This window comes from Bubalus kerabau, chromosome 10 (genome assembly GCF_029407905.1).
Source record: "Bubalus kerabau isolate K-KA32 ecotype Philippines breed swamp buffalo chromosome 10, PCC_UOA_SB_1v2, whole genome shotgun sequence".
Classification (NCBI taxonomy): Eukaryota; Metazoa; Chordata; class Mammalia; order Artiodactyla; family Bovidae; genus Bubalus; species Bubalus kerabau.
The window spans coordinates 63,602,694-63,621,292 of NC_073633.1; the positions used below are offsets into that span (position 1 = coordinate 63,602,694).

Genomic DNA, 18,599 nt, shown 5'->3' on the forward strand with positions numbered 1-18,599 from the left:
ACTGTTGGAACCCACAGAAAACAATCCTCAAGTTGTTTCTCAACCCTCAGGTGCAGGTCATGGTAGGCAACTGTTGAAACCTGCAAATTTAGCGCCCTCCTAAAGCCTGCCATGGATAAGGCAATGGCACCCCACTCCAGTACTCTTGCCTGGAAAATCCCATGGATGAAGGAGCCTGGTAGGCTGCAGTCCATGGGGTCACGAAGAGTCTGACACAACTCAGCGACTTCACTTTCACTTTTCACTTTCATGCATTGGAGAAGGAAATGGCAACCCACTCCAGTGTTCTTGCCTAGAGAATCCCAGGGACAGGGGAGCCTGGTGGGCTGCCGTCTATGGGGTTGTACAGAGTCGGGCACGACTGAAGTGACTTAGCAAAGCCTGCCAGGACTGTGTTAATGTGCCTGGGAACCAAGATGGGGCAGGGGCAGGGTCAGATTAGATTGTGTAGGGCTTCCCAATCATTGCATGGCTTTGCACATCTTATTTCTTTCTCAGCTCACACATTTTTAAAACATTTCTGCTGGTTAAATCCTAACCATCCTTCTAAACTCACTTCAAACACCTCCTCCTCTGAATCTTCTCCTTATTGCTTAACTGGATATAATCCACCTTCTGGCATACTAAATCATGCTGATGGTTCTATACAACTTGTAGTATGAGGATGTGTGTACTTGTCTAGTGCCTCTGATAAAGCATCAATTCCTAGAGGGAAGGAATGGAGTCTTACTTGTCCTCGAAACTCATGGTGACTGGTATAAAGTAGACACTTTATAGACATTTGGCTCTTTGAATCAAGTGGTTTGGCTTCTTAGCATGTTCCAAACTTTACGAATTTGGTTTGTTATCATGCATATGACTTACTAGGCCAAGATTCAGCAGTTTGGAAACGATCCTGTCAAATACTCCTCTGTCGTTTTCCTCATAAATCCTGGTAGCAATTTTCTGGACAATGTCTTCAGCAGTTAAAGGAGTGCCATCAAGTTGATGAAGGCCGTCTGGATCATCTAGACAGAGCAATCACAACTTCACATTGTGGTGATCACAGGCCTATTTCTTGGATTACATTAGATTTATAATTTGAATCTTGTACACTCAGGTATGTTTGGAATATACTTAAGGTGAGGCTTTGTCCATGTAAACTCTTGGTTTGAAATAAAATTTGACTTCAAGAATCTAGGATGGTAATGGAAATTCTGAAAGCTTCTTATGCAATTATAGAAGGAAGATCTGAAGACAACACAAAAGGCCTCTCCATTTTTAGTGCTAATAGTACAAAAAGTAAAATACCAATAGATAATATGCCGTATTGTTCAAAGCACTCTTCTATATATTACATAATTTGATATTCCATTTCCACACAAGGAGTAGGCTGGTATTATCTGCACATGTATTCCCTTTGCAGGCAAATTCCTGGGCTGGGGGAGGGGGAACCTGCCTCACACCCAGAATCAAAGAGTATGTACTGAAGATTTTGTTCACTTGTGAACAGGTATCAGGGCGCCTTTATGTAAGGCAGCTTAATGTGACAACTCTTTCTCCAGAGAATAAGGAACTTATTTTATGTCCCTGAAATTTAAACTTTTAAAATGTGATAACAGATTTGCACAATACAATATGTAAATCTATGGAAACCTCTCCAGAGAAGCTTGCTGACATGTGTGCTTGGCTTTCCTGGGAGTACGTTTGGCAGGACCACTCCAGACTAAAGCAAGGGCCCCTCCTGAGGAAACGGAAGGATACAGTAGGGTTGGTGGCAAGGAAGAATGGCACCAGGTCCCACAGAGCACTCCCAGGAAGCAACTGGTCTTTTCCAATCTTTATTACATCATTGACTCAATGGACATGAGTTTGAGCAAACTCTGGGAGACAGTAAAGGACAGGGAAGCCTGGAGTGCTGCAGGCCATGGGGTAGCAAAGAGTTGGACACAACTGAGCAATTGAACAACAGTCTATACCCCCTGGAACAGGATAGTGATATGTGCAAGTTTACAAGACACTTAACTCCTCTTGTCACCTCTAGGCAGCTTGGAAAGACCAGAAATTTAGCTCCAATAATCTCTCTTGTTATTTATATATTCTTGGACCACTATAAAGGAAGTTATTAAGAGCATGTATTTCATGGGATTCTAAGGACCAAATGAGATAAGATGTAAAAGCACCTTTTAAATTGCCAAGTATCATACAAAAGTTAATGTGGTTGTATTACTATGGACAGTGGATTTGCACCTGAAATAAAGGAACTGCAGTTATCTTCTAGAGAAAATAGACATTGAATCCCTAGCCAAATTCTGTCCAAAGAATTCTGAACATATCCACCCAAAGAAAGAACCTAGTACATATTTCTATTCTGGTTCTATCTTTTTCTTCTGTAGCTCATGGGGATTCATAGATTTTTCCAGACTCTGCAAAGATGGAAGGGTATGCAGCCTCAGGCAGAATATCATCTTTGTGTTGTTTGGAAGGAAGCTTAGGAAAGAGAGCAGGGTGATTACCCATGGAGGGCTGGGAGTGCTCTGACAGTGTATTATTGCTGAATCGCAGGCCAAGCAGTAAGCTGCAAGGCCTTTGAGTCCTATGTATGAGAGTGACTAACAAGCAAGAAAGTCCCTTAGAAAACCCTGTAAAATCAGCTCCCCTCCCGGCTGACTGAAAATTGGGTTCCTCATCCATTTTTTCCAGAGCAGAGATTCACTGTCACTTAGGTCTGATTTGTCCATTTGTGGGTTGCAAGTCAGACTCAGGGGAGTAAGTGTAGCAGAAACTACCCAGGTCTAGGGAAAGGCAGAAGAATTTATTTCCCTTCTCATTTATCCCTTGGGATCTGAAAAAGGAAGAATAGTGATTGCCTGCTGAAGCTGGAAAATAACTGCGATGGCTGCTTTTAAGTTCATTTAATTCGCTACAGGGAGAACATTAGCAAAACGCTAAAGAAGTAGCCTCTTTCCTCCCAGCACTGCTGGATTCTCTGGAGCCAAGAATTCAGATCTCCCCCAGTGCAGGTTGGCTAGACGGGGTTAATAGCTGAACTGTGGGGCAATGCTCCTTGCCTTCCGTGATTTCCCCTGCTCCTCCACGATGGAAAGAATTACTCAGAATGACTTCTCTACTGCTCATGAAGGGGTATTTCACCCTCCTATATAGACCTCAGAGGGGAAGCAAACATGAGTTCAACATTTATAACTTTTTAAAGCAGCTCCAGTTCTAAGTGGATATAAAAGGGCCTTGTTCCATCATCTTCCCAGTTGAGTTTGAATTTCCAGTAACTAATATGGCACTTAACATTCATTTATTCAATATGTTAGTATTAAAGTCTTAATAGGGGCTGAGACTGGAAATACAGTGATAAATAGTTTAGACATGGTCCCTAACTACACAGAGCTTACTGTCTAGCTCATAGTCTGATAATTAGTAATTTCTCAATGAATATTTGTTTGGTGAATGCACAGAGAAGCCCCAAAGCAATATTTCTTAAAAGAAATTTGGAAAAATCCTAACTCACACATACTGCAGAAAACACCAAGAAGGAGAGTTGTTGGGTTCTCCAGCACAAGCTCATTCAGAGGTTTCCTAAAGGTGTAAAAGTGCCCTGCAGAAGTTAGGCCCCTCGGCCTCTCTACTAGGATGAAAGTTTGCACGTCTGAGGCTCTAGTCACCTGGGTGGTCCCAAACCTTCTGGTTCCAGGATTACCAGGGTATGAGAGAAGATTAACAATTTACTCATAAACCATTCTCTCCAAGAATCTTCTATATATACTCAAGTGGACTTAAAATGACCTCTAGGGCAAGCATAGAGCCATCAGCCTAGCATTTGATAGTTCAGAATCTATTTGGGATGTTAATAAAATGCTGAACAATGTTAAAAATAAGGTGCTCAGTTAGTGATCAGATCACAAACAGATCTACCTCTGTCTGCATGCACAACCCATCTGACCAAAAAACAGACAAACATTAGATGATTTTTATATTTTTATTAAATGGTCAACTCAACCCAAGTGGTTGAATCTGTTTCACATGCAGCTATACCCAGTACCCATTTATTGCTAGCCCAAATATTTTAGGTTAAAAAAAGTAGAATTCAAAAAACTTTTTCATGTAGTACGCAACATGAAATGTATAAAAATATAGACCATCTCCCCTACCCCATACATATACAACACAATTCTCCTCAGGCTATGATAGCCTATAAAAGTCTAATTAGTAGTTGTTTTCTGGCAGAGATAATCAGCATAGTTCTCTTGTGGCCCATGGAAGAGAATTAAGACACATAAGGAAATCTATAGTCACTCCTAAGAACCAGTACTCAGAATGGAAGACACACTGAGGAATTGAGGCAGATCTCAACGCCTCAGTACAATATTTAATTTATTCCCTCATGTATTCCCTTATTTGTGCATTTGTTCATTTATCAGTTCATGAGCTCCAGACACTGGGACTATAGTCTTTCTACTCTCACGGAGTTTTCAGTTTATTTTAGGAGAAAAAGATAAATCATAAGTAGTCACATTCAGGGATGTAAAATTACAAACTGCAATCAGTGCCATGCTGGAAAGAAACAAGGTTTCTATCAGATCATGTGCTGGATAAACCAGAGAAGTAGACAGTCCAGGTAAGACTGTAGATGACACATTAAGGATTTGGGGTTTTATCCTGAGAAATGGGAATCTATTAGCAGGTTTTATGCCAAAGAGTGACACGCTCATATTTGTGTGTTGAATAGATCACTCTGGTTGCTACATGAATAAGCTGGAGGGGGTCAGAGCGAATGCTGGAAGATCCATTAAAAGATTTTGCTGTAGTTCAAGTGAAATATGATTGGAGCTTGGAAAAGGATACAGGTGATTAGTAATAGAGGAAAAAAATTGAGATGACACATAGGAAGTAAAAATGATAAGACTGATGGATTAGAATGCGAGGGGTAAGGAAAATAATGGTTTGACTCCTAGATTTGTCTTGAAAAATAGGATGTATAGTAGTGCCTTTCCTAGAGGAAAGAGGGCTAAATTATAAGGTTTACAGAAATTATGAGTTTAACATTGGACATGTTAAGTTTGAGGTGCTTCTGAGACTTCAAAGGGAAGATGTTAAGTTGGTAGACAGTTATTGGTCTATAGTTCAGAGAAGTCTGGCTAGTGATATGAGACATCAGGATATAGATGGGAACTGAAGCCATGGAGAGGTTAGAATGCCTAGGGAGACAGGCTATAGCTAGGAAGAGAACACTGGAAAGGGAATAATAAGTATTTCACCTTGGAATGTGTGTGTCGGGTATTTTGTTGATTTAATTATATGGGATTATGATATTTTGTATTTATAGTTAAAATAAATTAGAATGTTAAAATGAACTCAAAGGACCCTTTAAAGAGACAATAAAACCTGGGCTTCTGTGGAGCTGGAATTGTGCATGATATCAGTGAAGTTTGGGCCTTTTCTCAATTTTGGACATGGACTAATAAAGGATTGTGAGTGTGTAGTGTGTAAGAGAGATTTTCAAAGTATAGGACTTTCTCTTACCTATAATGGGAAACTACAGATTAGAGAAAATAGATAGCAAACATTCTTTTTCTTCATTTACCTTGAAATTTACGGTCCAGTCCACTCTTAGTAGAATCATAATCATCAATCAGTCTTCGATTCTTGGTTGAATCAACATCTTCCACATTCAATTTATTATCATTTGGGGAAATTTTTACAGATTGTCTTTCTTTCTCATTTTTTTCCTTTTCTGTTATGGCCTTTAGCAGGTTCAAGTTATCAACAAAGGAATAATTGCTTTCACCTGGCTTGTTTTCTGGAAGAAAAGCCCCCAAGCCCAGCACATCCATTTTAGTTAAGCTTCTCACAGCCTACATTATTTAAATTAGCATCAACTAATTTCTTATTACCTGGAGGGTACGTTTTTTTAATCTTGTCTGCTTCTGCTTCAGCAATCTGTGAAACAAACAGGAGATAGACCCGGTTTTAAATCATTGCTCTACCACTTACCAAATATGATAGCTAAATAATTTAATCCTTGTGGGATTTAGTTTTATTGTTTGTAGGATATAAATAATATTTTTTATCTCAAAGTATTGTCATAAGGATTAAATGAAATAAAAGAAAGAACAAATAGTCTATAAATATTAATTCCCTTCTCTGATGATATTGGTAAAAGATAAATCTCTGATAAATTAAGAAATCTTACAATAGAGTGGATGTGATGTTGAGCTTACTGGATTTTTATGCAGTCAGCTCTTTGTTTTATACAGAACTCTCTATATTCAACTGTCAGGATACAGAAATTACCAAAATTATATTTCCCATCATAATTTCAGTCAGTTTATTATTAAGTTTTGAGGTCTGTGAATTCAAAATGGCTAAAAGGTCACAGCATGATTACATTAAATAGTATAACTAAAATAAAATGAAATAACATTTACTTCTGACCTACCTGCTCATTCAAAGGTCTTTCTGCACTTAATTCTCTATTGTGTAGGGGTTTGTCTAGAATAAACACACACAAATGCAAATTTAATTGTGTATTCGAAAGACAATGTGTCTCATTAAAAAAAAATCTTCAAAAAAGAAAATAGAAATATTTTTGGATGACTGTGAAACAAAAATATATATTAACAAAAATTATAAGATTATACAATAAAAATGATTATCAACGTTGCCTTGCTTATTATCCCAGTGTATAGAATTACACTTTTTTTTTTTTTGCTGACCAGAAATCTAACAGAGTTCTAACACTTGATTTACCAGCTGTTTTCAAGGAGACAGAGCATAATTTGGATTGGAATTGTTGGCACATTAAAAGCTTTTTTATCACACATTGAACATGTTATGAACAGAAAATCTGAGAAAGGTTGTAAGATGACTAGGGAAAAAAACAAACAACGAAACCACTTTAATAGGTGGAAAAGCCACCCCCTCCCAATTTCAAAATAAGATTTTTCAAAACAACCCATGTTACTGCCCTATCATTTAAAAAGTGAGGAAAATCTGTCTTCTGGCTCTAAGTTCTAACCGAGTTCTTTGTCAATGTGCGTGGATATCATGTGATCAGAAAATGAAGCACGGTGATATACAGCTCGCGCATTATATCAAGCTTTACCTTCCGTAGCAAAATAGAAAGGAGGTGGGAAGAAAAGGGTCCACGTACCTTGGCTGCCTGCCGGTTTGGGGAAAGCCTGAATTGGGCTGCTGTGGAGCATCAATACCACAATCCAAGTGCCGGTCCAAAGGAAACCCATTCTTCCACGCTTGGCTTCGGAAACAGCCTGGCGCCGGGCTCCTGGAGCTGTAGCTTTTGTTATGAATGAAAAGGAGGAGTAAAAACAGGAAAAGCTAGGAGAGTGGGCGCGGGGAGGGCTAGTGGCGGGGATCCGCGTCTAGTGGAGCTCTGCTGGGCTCCGGAGTAAAGGGATTAATTAGACACTGGGCGCTCGGGACTCAGGTCTCCTCCAGGTGGAGGAGAGCGCTGTCCGTCCCGTGGGTGCTGAAGTTCCTGTAACAAGAGCGGGCAGCGGGTCGGCTTGGGCGTCGCCTTATTCTCGCTCCCTCCTTGAGAGGAAGTGAGGATGGAAGCGCATGCTCTCTGAGAGTCAGAGGCGGGAAGGGATGGCGTCAGCAACTCCAAAGCTACTCCAATTCCCTCCACGAATGGAAGCGGGGGAGGGACGACAGACGGGCTAGCGTATTTTCTGTGCCGCAGTCCTAGGGCTGATCCTGCAATCAGGGTCGTGGACATTATTGTCCTAACCTTCCAAGTAAATGTTACCTCAGGGACCAAGTGCCTTCTCTGCCTGTGCACCTGTTAAGGAAAGCTAGATAATCTTAGGCAAAGGGTTCTGCTTTGAGATTATTCTGGGATATCTTCTCCAAAAAGTCCTTTCCATTCCACCGTCTGTACCTAAAAGACAGATATAATTCTTATATTCTTAGAAAAGCTGTGCCTTTTGTAATTTGGGTTGACATACCAGGGCTCTCTTAGTGCTCTTGTCTCAGCTCTATGGAGTCTTTTTAATTGGGATATTTAGGGAACATTCTTTCAAATAGATTGCTGCAACACAGTCACTCTCCTAGATGCTGAAACAGAACATACACACACACACACACACCCCATTGCTTGTTCCCCTAAGAGTGAATATCCTCAACACTCGGGTAGGTGAGCAGTAGGAGGAGCCAATTTCGATAAAAAAAAAAAATGTCCCTTTCTCACCATGGGAAACCCCTCTTCAAAGAAGGAAAGGGGAAAAGGGGGGGGGGGGGGGAAGCTGCACTTCTGTAAACTTCTTCCCTGGGATTCAATTATGTCTAAGAACTTGGTTGTTTCAAGGTTCCTTGAAGAGATGGGATAGTCATGAAAAGCATTTTTCATCATAACCAGGTCAGGGAGGTGCTTCCTATATTTTGAGAATATTTCCAGAAGCCTAAGATTATTGCATGAAAGGAGCTAGCAAAAAAAGACTTTTAAATAATGAATACAAGCAACACTAATAATGTGAGCAGGGTGCTGAGTAAGTTGTTTAGTCTCTGAGTTTTAAACAGATCTTGGACCCTTTCCTTTGGACTGTGGCATGCTGGGAACTAGTCTGAATAATGACCACAGAGAAGAATTCAGCACAATCAGGCCTTTGATTTCTGTATCCCTGCTTTTCAAGGAGCGAGTTAGTTGTTCAAGTACCTAAAAATAAATAAACAAGCAAGCAAGCTAACAAACAAATCTCCCTCATTCTGAAGGGCTTTGGGTTTGGATATCACTCAAATACTTTAAAAATCTAAACAGTACTTTGGATCTAGCACCTACTTTAAAACAAATAGTTGTCAAGAAACAGTAATGCAGCCTTGGGGGCAGGGTCCAGGTTCCCCCTCAAGGGAAACACATAATATATTTGAGATCGTCTGTAGAACTAAAAACCCCACCAAATTGAAGATGTTAACTACTTGATGGAGCACTCTTCATTCCAGAGAAGGTCACAGTTCTCCCACCACCACCTGATGCCCCCTTTGTCTGGCAAAGCAATAAAGCTATTTTTTTCTACTTTACAATAAATAAATAAAGCAAACAGTTGTTTCTTGGCAGTAATTACATAACATTAGTATCCCAGTAGGCCGCATTTGAAAAAATTAAATCTCCCAATTTAAAATCCTATCCAAGTGAAGGGTAAATTTCCTTATTTTCCTCCTCTTTAAAACAGAGGTGGCAGGCTCTGTTTACCTTGCAATGTAATTGTGGAGAACAGTTGAATACATGTCTTGATCAAATCATTTTGTTTGTTTTTTTAACTTCATGGTGCAGCATGTGGGATCTTAGTTAGGGATCCAACTCTGGCCCCCTTCTTGAAGCACGGAGTCTTAACCATTGGACTGCCAGGGAAGTCCCTTGATCAAATCATTTTATGCCAGAAATGTTTCGACACAGCCTAAAAAATAAGTCATGAAGTATTTTTATCTTTTAAGGAACATTACCAAAAATTTGGTGAAATAGCCATTCATGGAAACTTACTCTGTCGCTGATCTAATCCCTCAGCTCCACTCCATCCTACGTCCCATCCTTTAACTTGCCCCTCCCCACAATGTACGTTTGCAGTTGGGAGGATCTCAGGATACAACTAAGGTAAGGGATGGCTATTGGACTTCCCTTGTGGCTCAGCTGGTAAATAATCCACCTGCAATGTGGGGACCTGGGTTTGATCCCTGGGTTGGGAAGATCCCCTGGAGAAGGGAAAGGCTACCCACTCCAGTATTCTGGCCTAGAGAATTCCTCGGGGTTGCAAAGAGTAGATCGACTTTCACTTTCATGGCTATTGAGGACATTTCATTGCTTGCCAAAAATGAAAAAAGTATTTGGCTTTTCCCTGTCATTTGCACTAGAGTGTTAAAATCTAACAGTGTGTTACGTTTCTGACCAAATGAACTGTGGAGCATGGGGTAAACTCTAAGGCATGAATTAATTTACATTTTTTAGTCTTATGGATGTTTTTTTTACCAGACTCAGCATAGGTCTATGAGTAGAGTAATCCTAGGTTTCATTTATTCATTCATTCACTTAAGGGATATTTATTGAGCACTCAGAATGTACCAGGTATTAAGATAATTGCCAAGTATACAAAGATAAATAAGATATAGTCACTGCTGGTTTTATAGCCTGGGAGAAATGACTGTGATTGTAACAGGCACCACCGCAACTATTTACTGAATGCTCTTCATGTGCTACACATTGATGTCACTTAAATATAAGTGAACAAATAAACACAAGAGTGTTTATGGGTTCCCTGTTGTATATGCAGAGTTCAGGTGGGGTGCAAATAATGGAGTGAATGATCAGGAAAGGTTTCAAAGAGAAGATCTCTTGTTTTAATCATAAAAAGATTAAAATATTCAATTGTTATGTAAAGGCAGACAGAAACATTGAATAATATAAACAAATTTATGTTGAAGTTGCAAGACAAGTGTCACTGAAGCAGACCAGGTGATTGTGAAATAAACAACATACAAAGCACAGTAACTTCATCAGTGTTACACATGGATTGATCATTCACTATAGAAGATGCCTTTCGAGTGCAGTCTTGAAGATGGAGATATTTGAAGTTGTTTAGAGAAAATTTTATATTATTATTGCATGTTGTATTGTAGAAAGTCTCAGACAAATACAAAAGGAGTAAAAATATTGAAACAAAATCCATGAATTCATTACCCAATTTCAGAAATCATTAACTCATGACCACTGTTTTTATTTTATATTCACCTGTAAAAATCCCAAACTTCGTATCATTTCACCCACAAGCATACCAGTATGTTTACCTAAAAGATAAGGGTTCTTTTTTCCTAGCATTATTGTCATACCTTTATCATATCTCATAATAATAATACTTCACTATCATCAAATATTCAGCCAAAGTTCAGATTCCCCACTTGCCTTATAAATATTTTTACAGATGGTTTGCTTAGATCACAATCCAAACAAGGCCATACATTGCATTTGTTTGGCTTGTGAAAGACACATATCAGTATAAGATATTGCAAGTTTTTCTGTTCATTTCCCAAGACATGTTGGTTGCTTCTTTAGAATACTGTGCGCACTTCCAATACAGCATGTGTCTTATTGTGCTGCTCTTTGTACATGATTTTTTTCATTTCAAAAATAATAAATATACATTGAAGGAAAAATTCTAAAAATACAGTAAGCTAAAAGGGGAAAAATCATCTGAGAGAGATAATCCCTGCTAACTTTTGGCATATTTCCTTTTGGTGCATGTTTTTCTAAGAAAATGTTTTATACATACGTTTATAAAATCTTATTTTTCATTGTATACATATCTGTCTATCCCACTGATCTATGAACTCTCCAAGGGGAAAGGTCTTGTCTTGCTCACCCCTCATTTCTCAGCCCTTTTTACAGTATCTGGAAATCTGCTTGCTTAAGTAAATGAATGAAGTGATGGAGGCTTATCTGTTTACCTTTGCTCTTCAAATGCTGAGACCATGATGGCTGCCCCACATTGGAGGATCATGACAGTGTTGCAGTTCCAGGAGCTGCCAGTTCCTTCAAGAGCTGTTGGCTACTCTGTCAGCGTGATTATCCACTCAGCATTTTCTTCACAAAGGAGTAGTCTTGCAAAAGAGGTATTCACGAAAGGACTAAGAATAGAGAGACAGAGCTGGCAAAAGCTTTTACAGCTACAGTTATAGGCATGGATTCATTGCTGTTAAAAAGGCTGACACAGGATGCCAACACTAGAGATGGCTGTTGGTGTGGCTCAGACGAGAAATGTGGAATCCGGAAGTTCACCATGAGATGGAAGCTGAAGTAATCAAGGATGATGAAAATGAGCAAATAAGACAACTGAAACAAGTGAGGACTTCCCTGGTGGTCCAGTGGTTGTGAATCTGCCTGTCAACAGGGGACATATGTTCCATCCCTGGTCTGGGAAGATTCCACTTGCTGCAGGGCAAATAATCCTGTTTGTCACAACTACTGAGGAGCCTGTGCACCACCACAAGAGAAGCCACTGCCATGAGAAGCCCGCTGCATTAGTGAAGGGTAGCCCTGCCTCTCTGCAATTAGAAAAGCCCGAGGGCAGCAATGAATACCCAGCACAGCTATACATAAATAAAACAAGGAAAGTGAAAGCATGGAAATGAAAAAAGTATATGAATAAAGAAAATGGGCCCAAATGACAAAATGTGATAGGTCACCTACAGAGAGCAAAGTGCCAGCACTGAATCTGAGAGTGGGAAGGAGGAGGAGGTGGCTGGATGGCAGTTTTCTGTTGTTTGCTTACCTTGTTTGTACAATGACTAAACCAGATTGGGTCAATCATTTGCTCCAGGGGTCGGGGGAGGAAGAAGTGAGTCATACAAGGGCTTTCTCCAGGATAACAATGGTAGAGCAATTTCCCAGAAGGAATAGGGTGAGCGAGTAAGGCAAACAAAACAACAGATGTTCATTACATTATAGAATGTAGTATTTAAGATTAGATTAAACACTACTGAGTAAAAATATCAAGTTTCCTGTTAGCAGTATGATTCATATCATAAAAGTTGTGTACATGTGTGTGTTCATAAATAGTGACTTGAAAATTTTATTTCCCATTATGTTTATCCCATTATGTCATTCCTAAAGGAAATCAGTCCTGAATATTCATTGGAAGGACTAATGCTGTAGTTGAAGCTCCAATACTTTGGCCACTTGATGTGAAGAACAAACTTATTGGAAAAGACCCTGATGCTGGGAAAGATTGAAGGCAGGAAGAGAAGGGGACAAAAGAGGATGAGATGGTTGGATGGTATCACCGATTCAATGGACATGAGTTTGAGCAAGCTCCGGGAGTTGGTGATGGACAGGGAAGCTAGGTGTGGTGCAGTTCGTGGGGTTGCAGAGTCAGACATGACTGAGCAACTGAACTGAACTAAACTGATTATGTTTAGAGTGGTTGCCAGGTTAGGACTTTTTCTTTGTTAATTAGGCAGCTGTAAATTCCTTGAATTTTCAACATGTGTATGTACTGGTTTTATAATCAGAAAAAAACTCAATAAAGCAATATAATCTGTATAAATAATTTTATATACTAAAAGATATTCTGTTTCAGACAACTTAAACGAATTATCTTCTGGGATGTGAAAATAGAAAGTGATAAGGTCAGCAAGAGGGGAATGAGAATTCAGTGAGAGGGCTTTTTGTCTTTTATTCTGCTACTACTCAGTACCGTTCTAGGTGATTTTCACAGTGCATGGTCATTGTTCATATTTTCTTTTTATTGTGACCTCTTTGAGAGGAGGTGCTGATGAGGACTCACCTTTCTATCTTAGTGCCTAGGGTACTGTAAAGGAGTCAGTTAATGTCTGTTGAATAAATTTTATCATCTTATGAATCTATCCACAACAGTTCCTCTTACATGAGACTTGACACCTTTTCCTAAGCCACATGTGTACCTCGAGTAGCCAAACTTTGCCAGACATCATCCCTCTCCATCAGCCCTGCTAATCCCCTCCCTTTGCAGGGGCAAAACTGCTACCTGGTCAGGGTCATGTCTGAGGTGGGCTAAGGCTTCCCAAGGGCCCCTCAAGTTAGTGTCCATCCTAACCCTCCCAGATCCTGCAGCTGGCTTCTGTGGCACCAGGATCTAGGGATAGGGCATTATCCAGGCTTTCTCCCTGTTCTGTAGTGCAGGTTTGGGGTTTGTGGGAAAGGAAGATAAAGGATATAAATGGGATTCCTTTCTATATGGTCCATTCTAGGACTTGCTGAATTACTGAGAGCATGTGCTTCCTGTGGGTCTTCACAAGGTACTAGCTGTAACATGTGTTCAGCTGGCATGAAGTCCAGGCCATTCTTGACTTCCTCAAACACAGCAGGCCAACTTCTGCTGCAGGGCCTTTGAACTTGTTTTCTCTTCTTGGAATGTTCTTCCTCCAAATAGTCCCAGGGCTTAATCCCTTAACACAGATCATATCTTTGCTAGAAGTCATGGTCTTGGGAAGGCCTAGTGTCTCAGGTTGAGTTCCCTGAGAAACAGACTCTGAAATGGAGATTAGCATGCAGGATAGTCTCTTGAATCAACACCTATGGAAGGGAAAATGAGGAGGATTTGCCAGTGGAAAAAACTGAGCCATGACACAGTATCAGTGGAGGTTTTAGCCAACCCTGCAGGGGATCTAAGGATGAGATGATCCTTCAGAACTGTCTGGAGCTGCGGCAAGAGATGTAGGCCTTTATACTCCTAAATAGATCAGTCATTGAGTATAGGCCTTATCAGGAAGCAGTCAGGACCCTGGATGAGGTGGCTCTTTTCAGCAGTTGCTGCAGCTGCTGCTGCTAAGTCGCTTCAGTCGTGTCTGACTCTGTGCGACCCCATAGATGGCAGCCCACCAGGCTCCCCCATCCCTGGGACTCTCCAGGCAAGAACACTGGAGTGGGTTGCCATTTCCTTCTCCAATGCATGAAAGTGAAAAGTGAAAGTGAAGTCGCTCAGTCGTGTCTGACTCTTAGCGATCCCATGGACTGCAGCCTACCAGGCTCCTCTGTCTATGGGATTTTCCAGGCAAGAGTGCTGGAGTGGGGTGCCATTGCCTTCTCCATTTCAGCAGTTGGGGGAATAAGATTTTCAGTTCTGAAGTGGCATCTGAGCAGGGCATCCCAACCTTCACCACACATACCCTGACCCCCTTGTTTAAAGCTGTAGCCGCTGCCCCTGCATTCTCCCTGTCCTCCCTCTGCCTATATTTCTCCATTGCACTCCACCTAACATACCGGATAACGCACTTGTTGATTTTCTTTATCTTTCTCTAACTAGACTGTGAGATTTTTGTGGACAGGAATTTATTTTATTATTATAATCATTTTTACTGCTGAATTCAAACACCTAGGATAGTGTCTGACATATAGTAAGTGTGCAAGCCATATCCATCCCTGGAATATGCTTTAAAACCTCAGGAGTGAGAACTCCGTAGCTGTCCAGTGGTTACAACTCTGCACTTTCACTGTTGAGGGCCCTGGGTTCAATCTCTGCTGGGAGAACTAAGATCCTGCAAGTCAGTGCAGCCAAAAAAAAAAAAGCAAAACCAAAAACAGGAAAAAATATATAGCTAGATTAAATAGAAAAAATAAGATTGGCCATTAATTGATCGTTATTGAATCTGGGTAATGAGTACACATATACAGATTCAATATACTAATCTCTAATTTTGTATATGCTTGAAATTTTTCACAATAAAAAGCTTTAAAAGAAAAGGGTTATTTTAAATTTACTGCCCATCAGTAGAGACAGCAATAAGAGAGATTGTTCTTCTTTCTTCTAAAGGTGTATCTGAAAATACAGTTAAACATCTTTCTTAGTGGAGCAGAAAATCAATAGCTTTGCTCTGGTGCTCCGAAGCCCATCCTCCAGCCATCCCTGTAGGCGTGCTGATGTCATGGGGACCCCGGATGACTTGGCTGCCCATGTACCTGAAGGGTTCGTGGTAAAATTTCAGGTTTCTTCTCCTTGGGTATCAACATTTTACAGACATTGGTGAATGAGGCCAGTATTTCCTGCTTGACAGACATTGCATAAACATAATTAGACAGGACTCATGCATTCTGAGAAACTAAGAGTGATTACTGGATTTTCCCTCCCATCAGTCACGGAAGAGTGGGCACTAGGAGCCTGGGTGAGAGTGGGTTGACCCACAGAGGAAAGCAGTTCTCTCTTCTCTGCCCCGTCTACTCCAAACAAACCTGCAGGGAAGCCCTGCATGGTCTGACTCCTGTCGCCTCCCTGACCTCATTCCCTTGCACGCACCCCCAAGCCCCTGAGCTCAGGCTACACTGGGCTCTGCAGTTACAGGCACAGTCAGACATGCCCTCACACACCCTTACAGCGCCTTCCCACTCTGCCTGGAACATTCTCTGCATGGCTAATCTCTTCACCTCCTGCAGACCTTGGGTCAAGTGTCACCTTCTCTGTGACAGATTATTTAAAATTATACCTACGTCTGCCACCCCTGTATCCCTACCCTATTACCTCGCTCTACTTTTTCATTATTTCTTGCCACTTTTCTGTTTTGACATACTATTTCATTTTTGATCTATCTATCCTGAGTACCCATAATAGTGCCTGGAACATAAATAATTATCAAAAACATTGAATGAATGAATGAATGAATGGAGCTCAGAGTCATGTGTTTCTCAGCCATTGACCATACATTAAAGATTTTCAAGGCAGTCCTGGTTTTAACTCTGTTCCTGATAGGATTTCTCTGCTTGCCTTCATCTTGCTCTATATCTACAAGCCTTCAATTCATATTTTAAAACAACCAGAGTGATTTTTTTAAAGTTTAAGTCAGGGCCTTCCCTGGCAGTCCAGTGGTTGAGTCAGCCTTCCGGTGCAGGAGATGCAGGTTGGATTTCTGGTCAGGGAGCTAAAATTCCACATGCCATGGGACTACTGATTCCATGAGCTCTGGAGTCTGTGGGCCACAACTAGAGAGAAGCCCGTGCATGGCAATTAAGACCTGACACAGCACCCCCCAAAACTAAAAGTTTAAGTCTGATGGAAGGTATGCGTGGGGCTTGGGCAGAACAACATGGAGAGGTGTAGTAGCCTGTACCTGGTCACAGGTGGGAGACATTACCACTAAGGCCTGAGCCTGGTGTGAGCTGACAGGACTGGGGCCTTCAGTAGAGGATGCAGCCGAGAGGAGGCAATCTATTAATAACAGGGAGGGACCCAAGGAAATAAATCTCCTGGCACCACTTTCCTTTCTTCCAGTCATCTACAAGTGTCCCCAGTGGCTGAAATCAACCAGAGACCAGAGGGCAAGGGAGTCACCGAGACAGTCCTTGGAAGTCAGCCTTCTTGGGTACAGAGCAGGGTGCACAATGAATCCAGGGCAGGGGCTGGGGGAAGAAAATTGAAAATATCCACCTGATGTCCTTTTTCATGCTGCTCCACTCCCGTGGCCCTTCACATTGTTCCCAGAACACGGCGAGATTTCCCTTGACACAGGACTTTTGCATGTGCTTCTGCCCGGAGTGTTCCTTCACAGACCCAGCTCCTTCTCATCCTGGCAAATGTCCCTTCCTTAGACAGGTCTTCTCTGATCAGTGTCCTCACTCAGCTGTCCCCTGTTACACCATTCTGTTTCTTTCTTAGCATTTATTACAACCTTTAATGTCCATCTCCTCCTCCAGGCTATGCAAGCTCACTAAGGGTAGGAATTTTGTCTCTTCTATTCTGACACCTGAAACAGAGTCTGGCATCTAGTAGGTGCACAATAAATATTTTTTTTAAATGAACAAATAGATAACCAAGGAAATTCTAAAATAAAATGAAGGGAAATGTCTTACACGTACTAAATTATAAAGCTACTGTAACAAGAACATTTTGACCCTGGTACGGGAATACAATACCATAGTCCAGAAATAGAACCACTGAAATAGCTTCCTGTCTGTTTTCCCTGCAATATGGTGATTCATTATACGATAAAAGTATCACTTAAAAATCATTGGGGAAAAGATAATTCATTCATAAATGATGTTGGGATACTTCACTAGCAGTATTTAAAATGATAGATGTATTCCTTATATCTTCATTGAAGTAAGTTGCCTATAGATCAAAGATTTAAATATGAAAACATGAAAAATTGTGTGACTACTTTTATGACCTTGAGAAGATAAATGCTATTCTAAATATTACAGACAAAACAAAACATAAAGGAAAAGAATGATACATTAACTACCTAATTAATTTTTTTATAAAGTATGTTATCACAAGTTTGAAAGCTGTGGAAAATCCTTGCAAAAATAAATTTACATAATATATAAAAAGTTCTTAATAGTCAATAATAGAATAAAAGTGGGCAAAGGACACAAATAGGAGCTGGCTTGAAGTAATCCCCAATTACAAACTCACAACAATTTTAGCATCAAAATAAAGACACAGGAAAGCTAAAAGTAACACACATGACAAATAAGCCATGAGTCCATAACAGACACTTAAAGTAGGAGGAGTTGAAATCCTTCTTTACGGAAGAACACAAGCTAACAAATTAGGAAAGAGTACTAGAACTAGAAAATCATCACTCTGCAACCTCATATTGTAAGAATTATCAATGAATTCTAAAAAACTAGGTGAGAACATTTCCAAGTTTCTATAATATTACTGCACAGATTACTTGCTAATGCAAAGAATATGTTTACCTTTAAGATGGATTTATTTGGTAGTTACCAGTTTAATTTGGCGATGAAACTTAGCATCACTCATTCTGGGACTTGACATGATATGCCTCCTGAAGGGATGTAAAGTCAAGTCCACAAGCACCACTATCAAGTGTTCATACTCTTTCCAAAGACGCTGGTGTATTTTGCCCGGAGTAGAATCTGAACATTGGCACTGTAAGTGTTAAAAAATTCACTGTGGTATGCGATCAAGTTAGACGGCAAATCACTAAGTATTTGAAAGGTAAATATTGATACCTGTATGAATAATTTTGGAATTACATATGAGAGTCCTAAGAAGAACATTATTGCAATGGAAAATCATCCTCCTGATTTTTGCAGAGTTTCTCAGCCAATCTATCTTTCCCAAAGATCATCTCTCTCCTCTTTTGCACTATTATAAGCTTTTAAATGA

General features: G+C 40.4%; 1 protein-coding gene across 4 annotated transcripts in view; it reads right to left on the reverse strand.

Moving 5' to 3' along the window:
• The window catches only part of SCG3 (secretogranin III), a 38,548-nt gene extending 30,412 nt beyond the window's left edge, over nucleotides 1-8,136 (reverse strand). For 2 of the 4 annotated variants that reach the window (XM_055537962.1, XM_055537965.1), the window contains exons 1-5: nucleotides 7,145-8,135; nucleotides 6,431-6,483; nucleotides 5,886-5,931; nucleotides 5,576-5,791; nucleotides 865-1,007 (exon numbers count right to left, since the gene is read on the reverse strand). In XM_055537962.1, the coding sequence (XP_055393937.1) occupies nucleotides 865-1,007; nucleotides 5,576-5,791; nucleotides 5,886-5,931; nucleotides 6,431-6,483; nucleotides 7,145-7,235 (549 nt within the window). In that variant the 5' untranslated portion in view covers nucleotides 7,236-8,135. Of the gene's footprint in view, nucleotides 1-864; nucleotides 1,008-5,575; nucleotides 5,792-5,885; nucleotides 5,932-6,430; nucleotides 6,484-7,144 lie in introns of all 4 variants that reach the window. The other 2 variants (XM_055537963.1, XM_055537964.1) reach the window with 2 other exon arrangements.
• Between the last annotated feature and the right edge of the window lie 10,463 nt (nucleotides 8,137-18,599).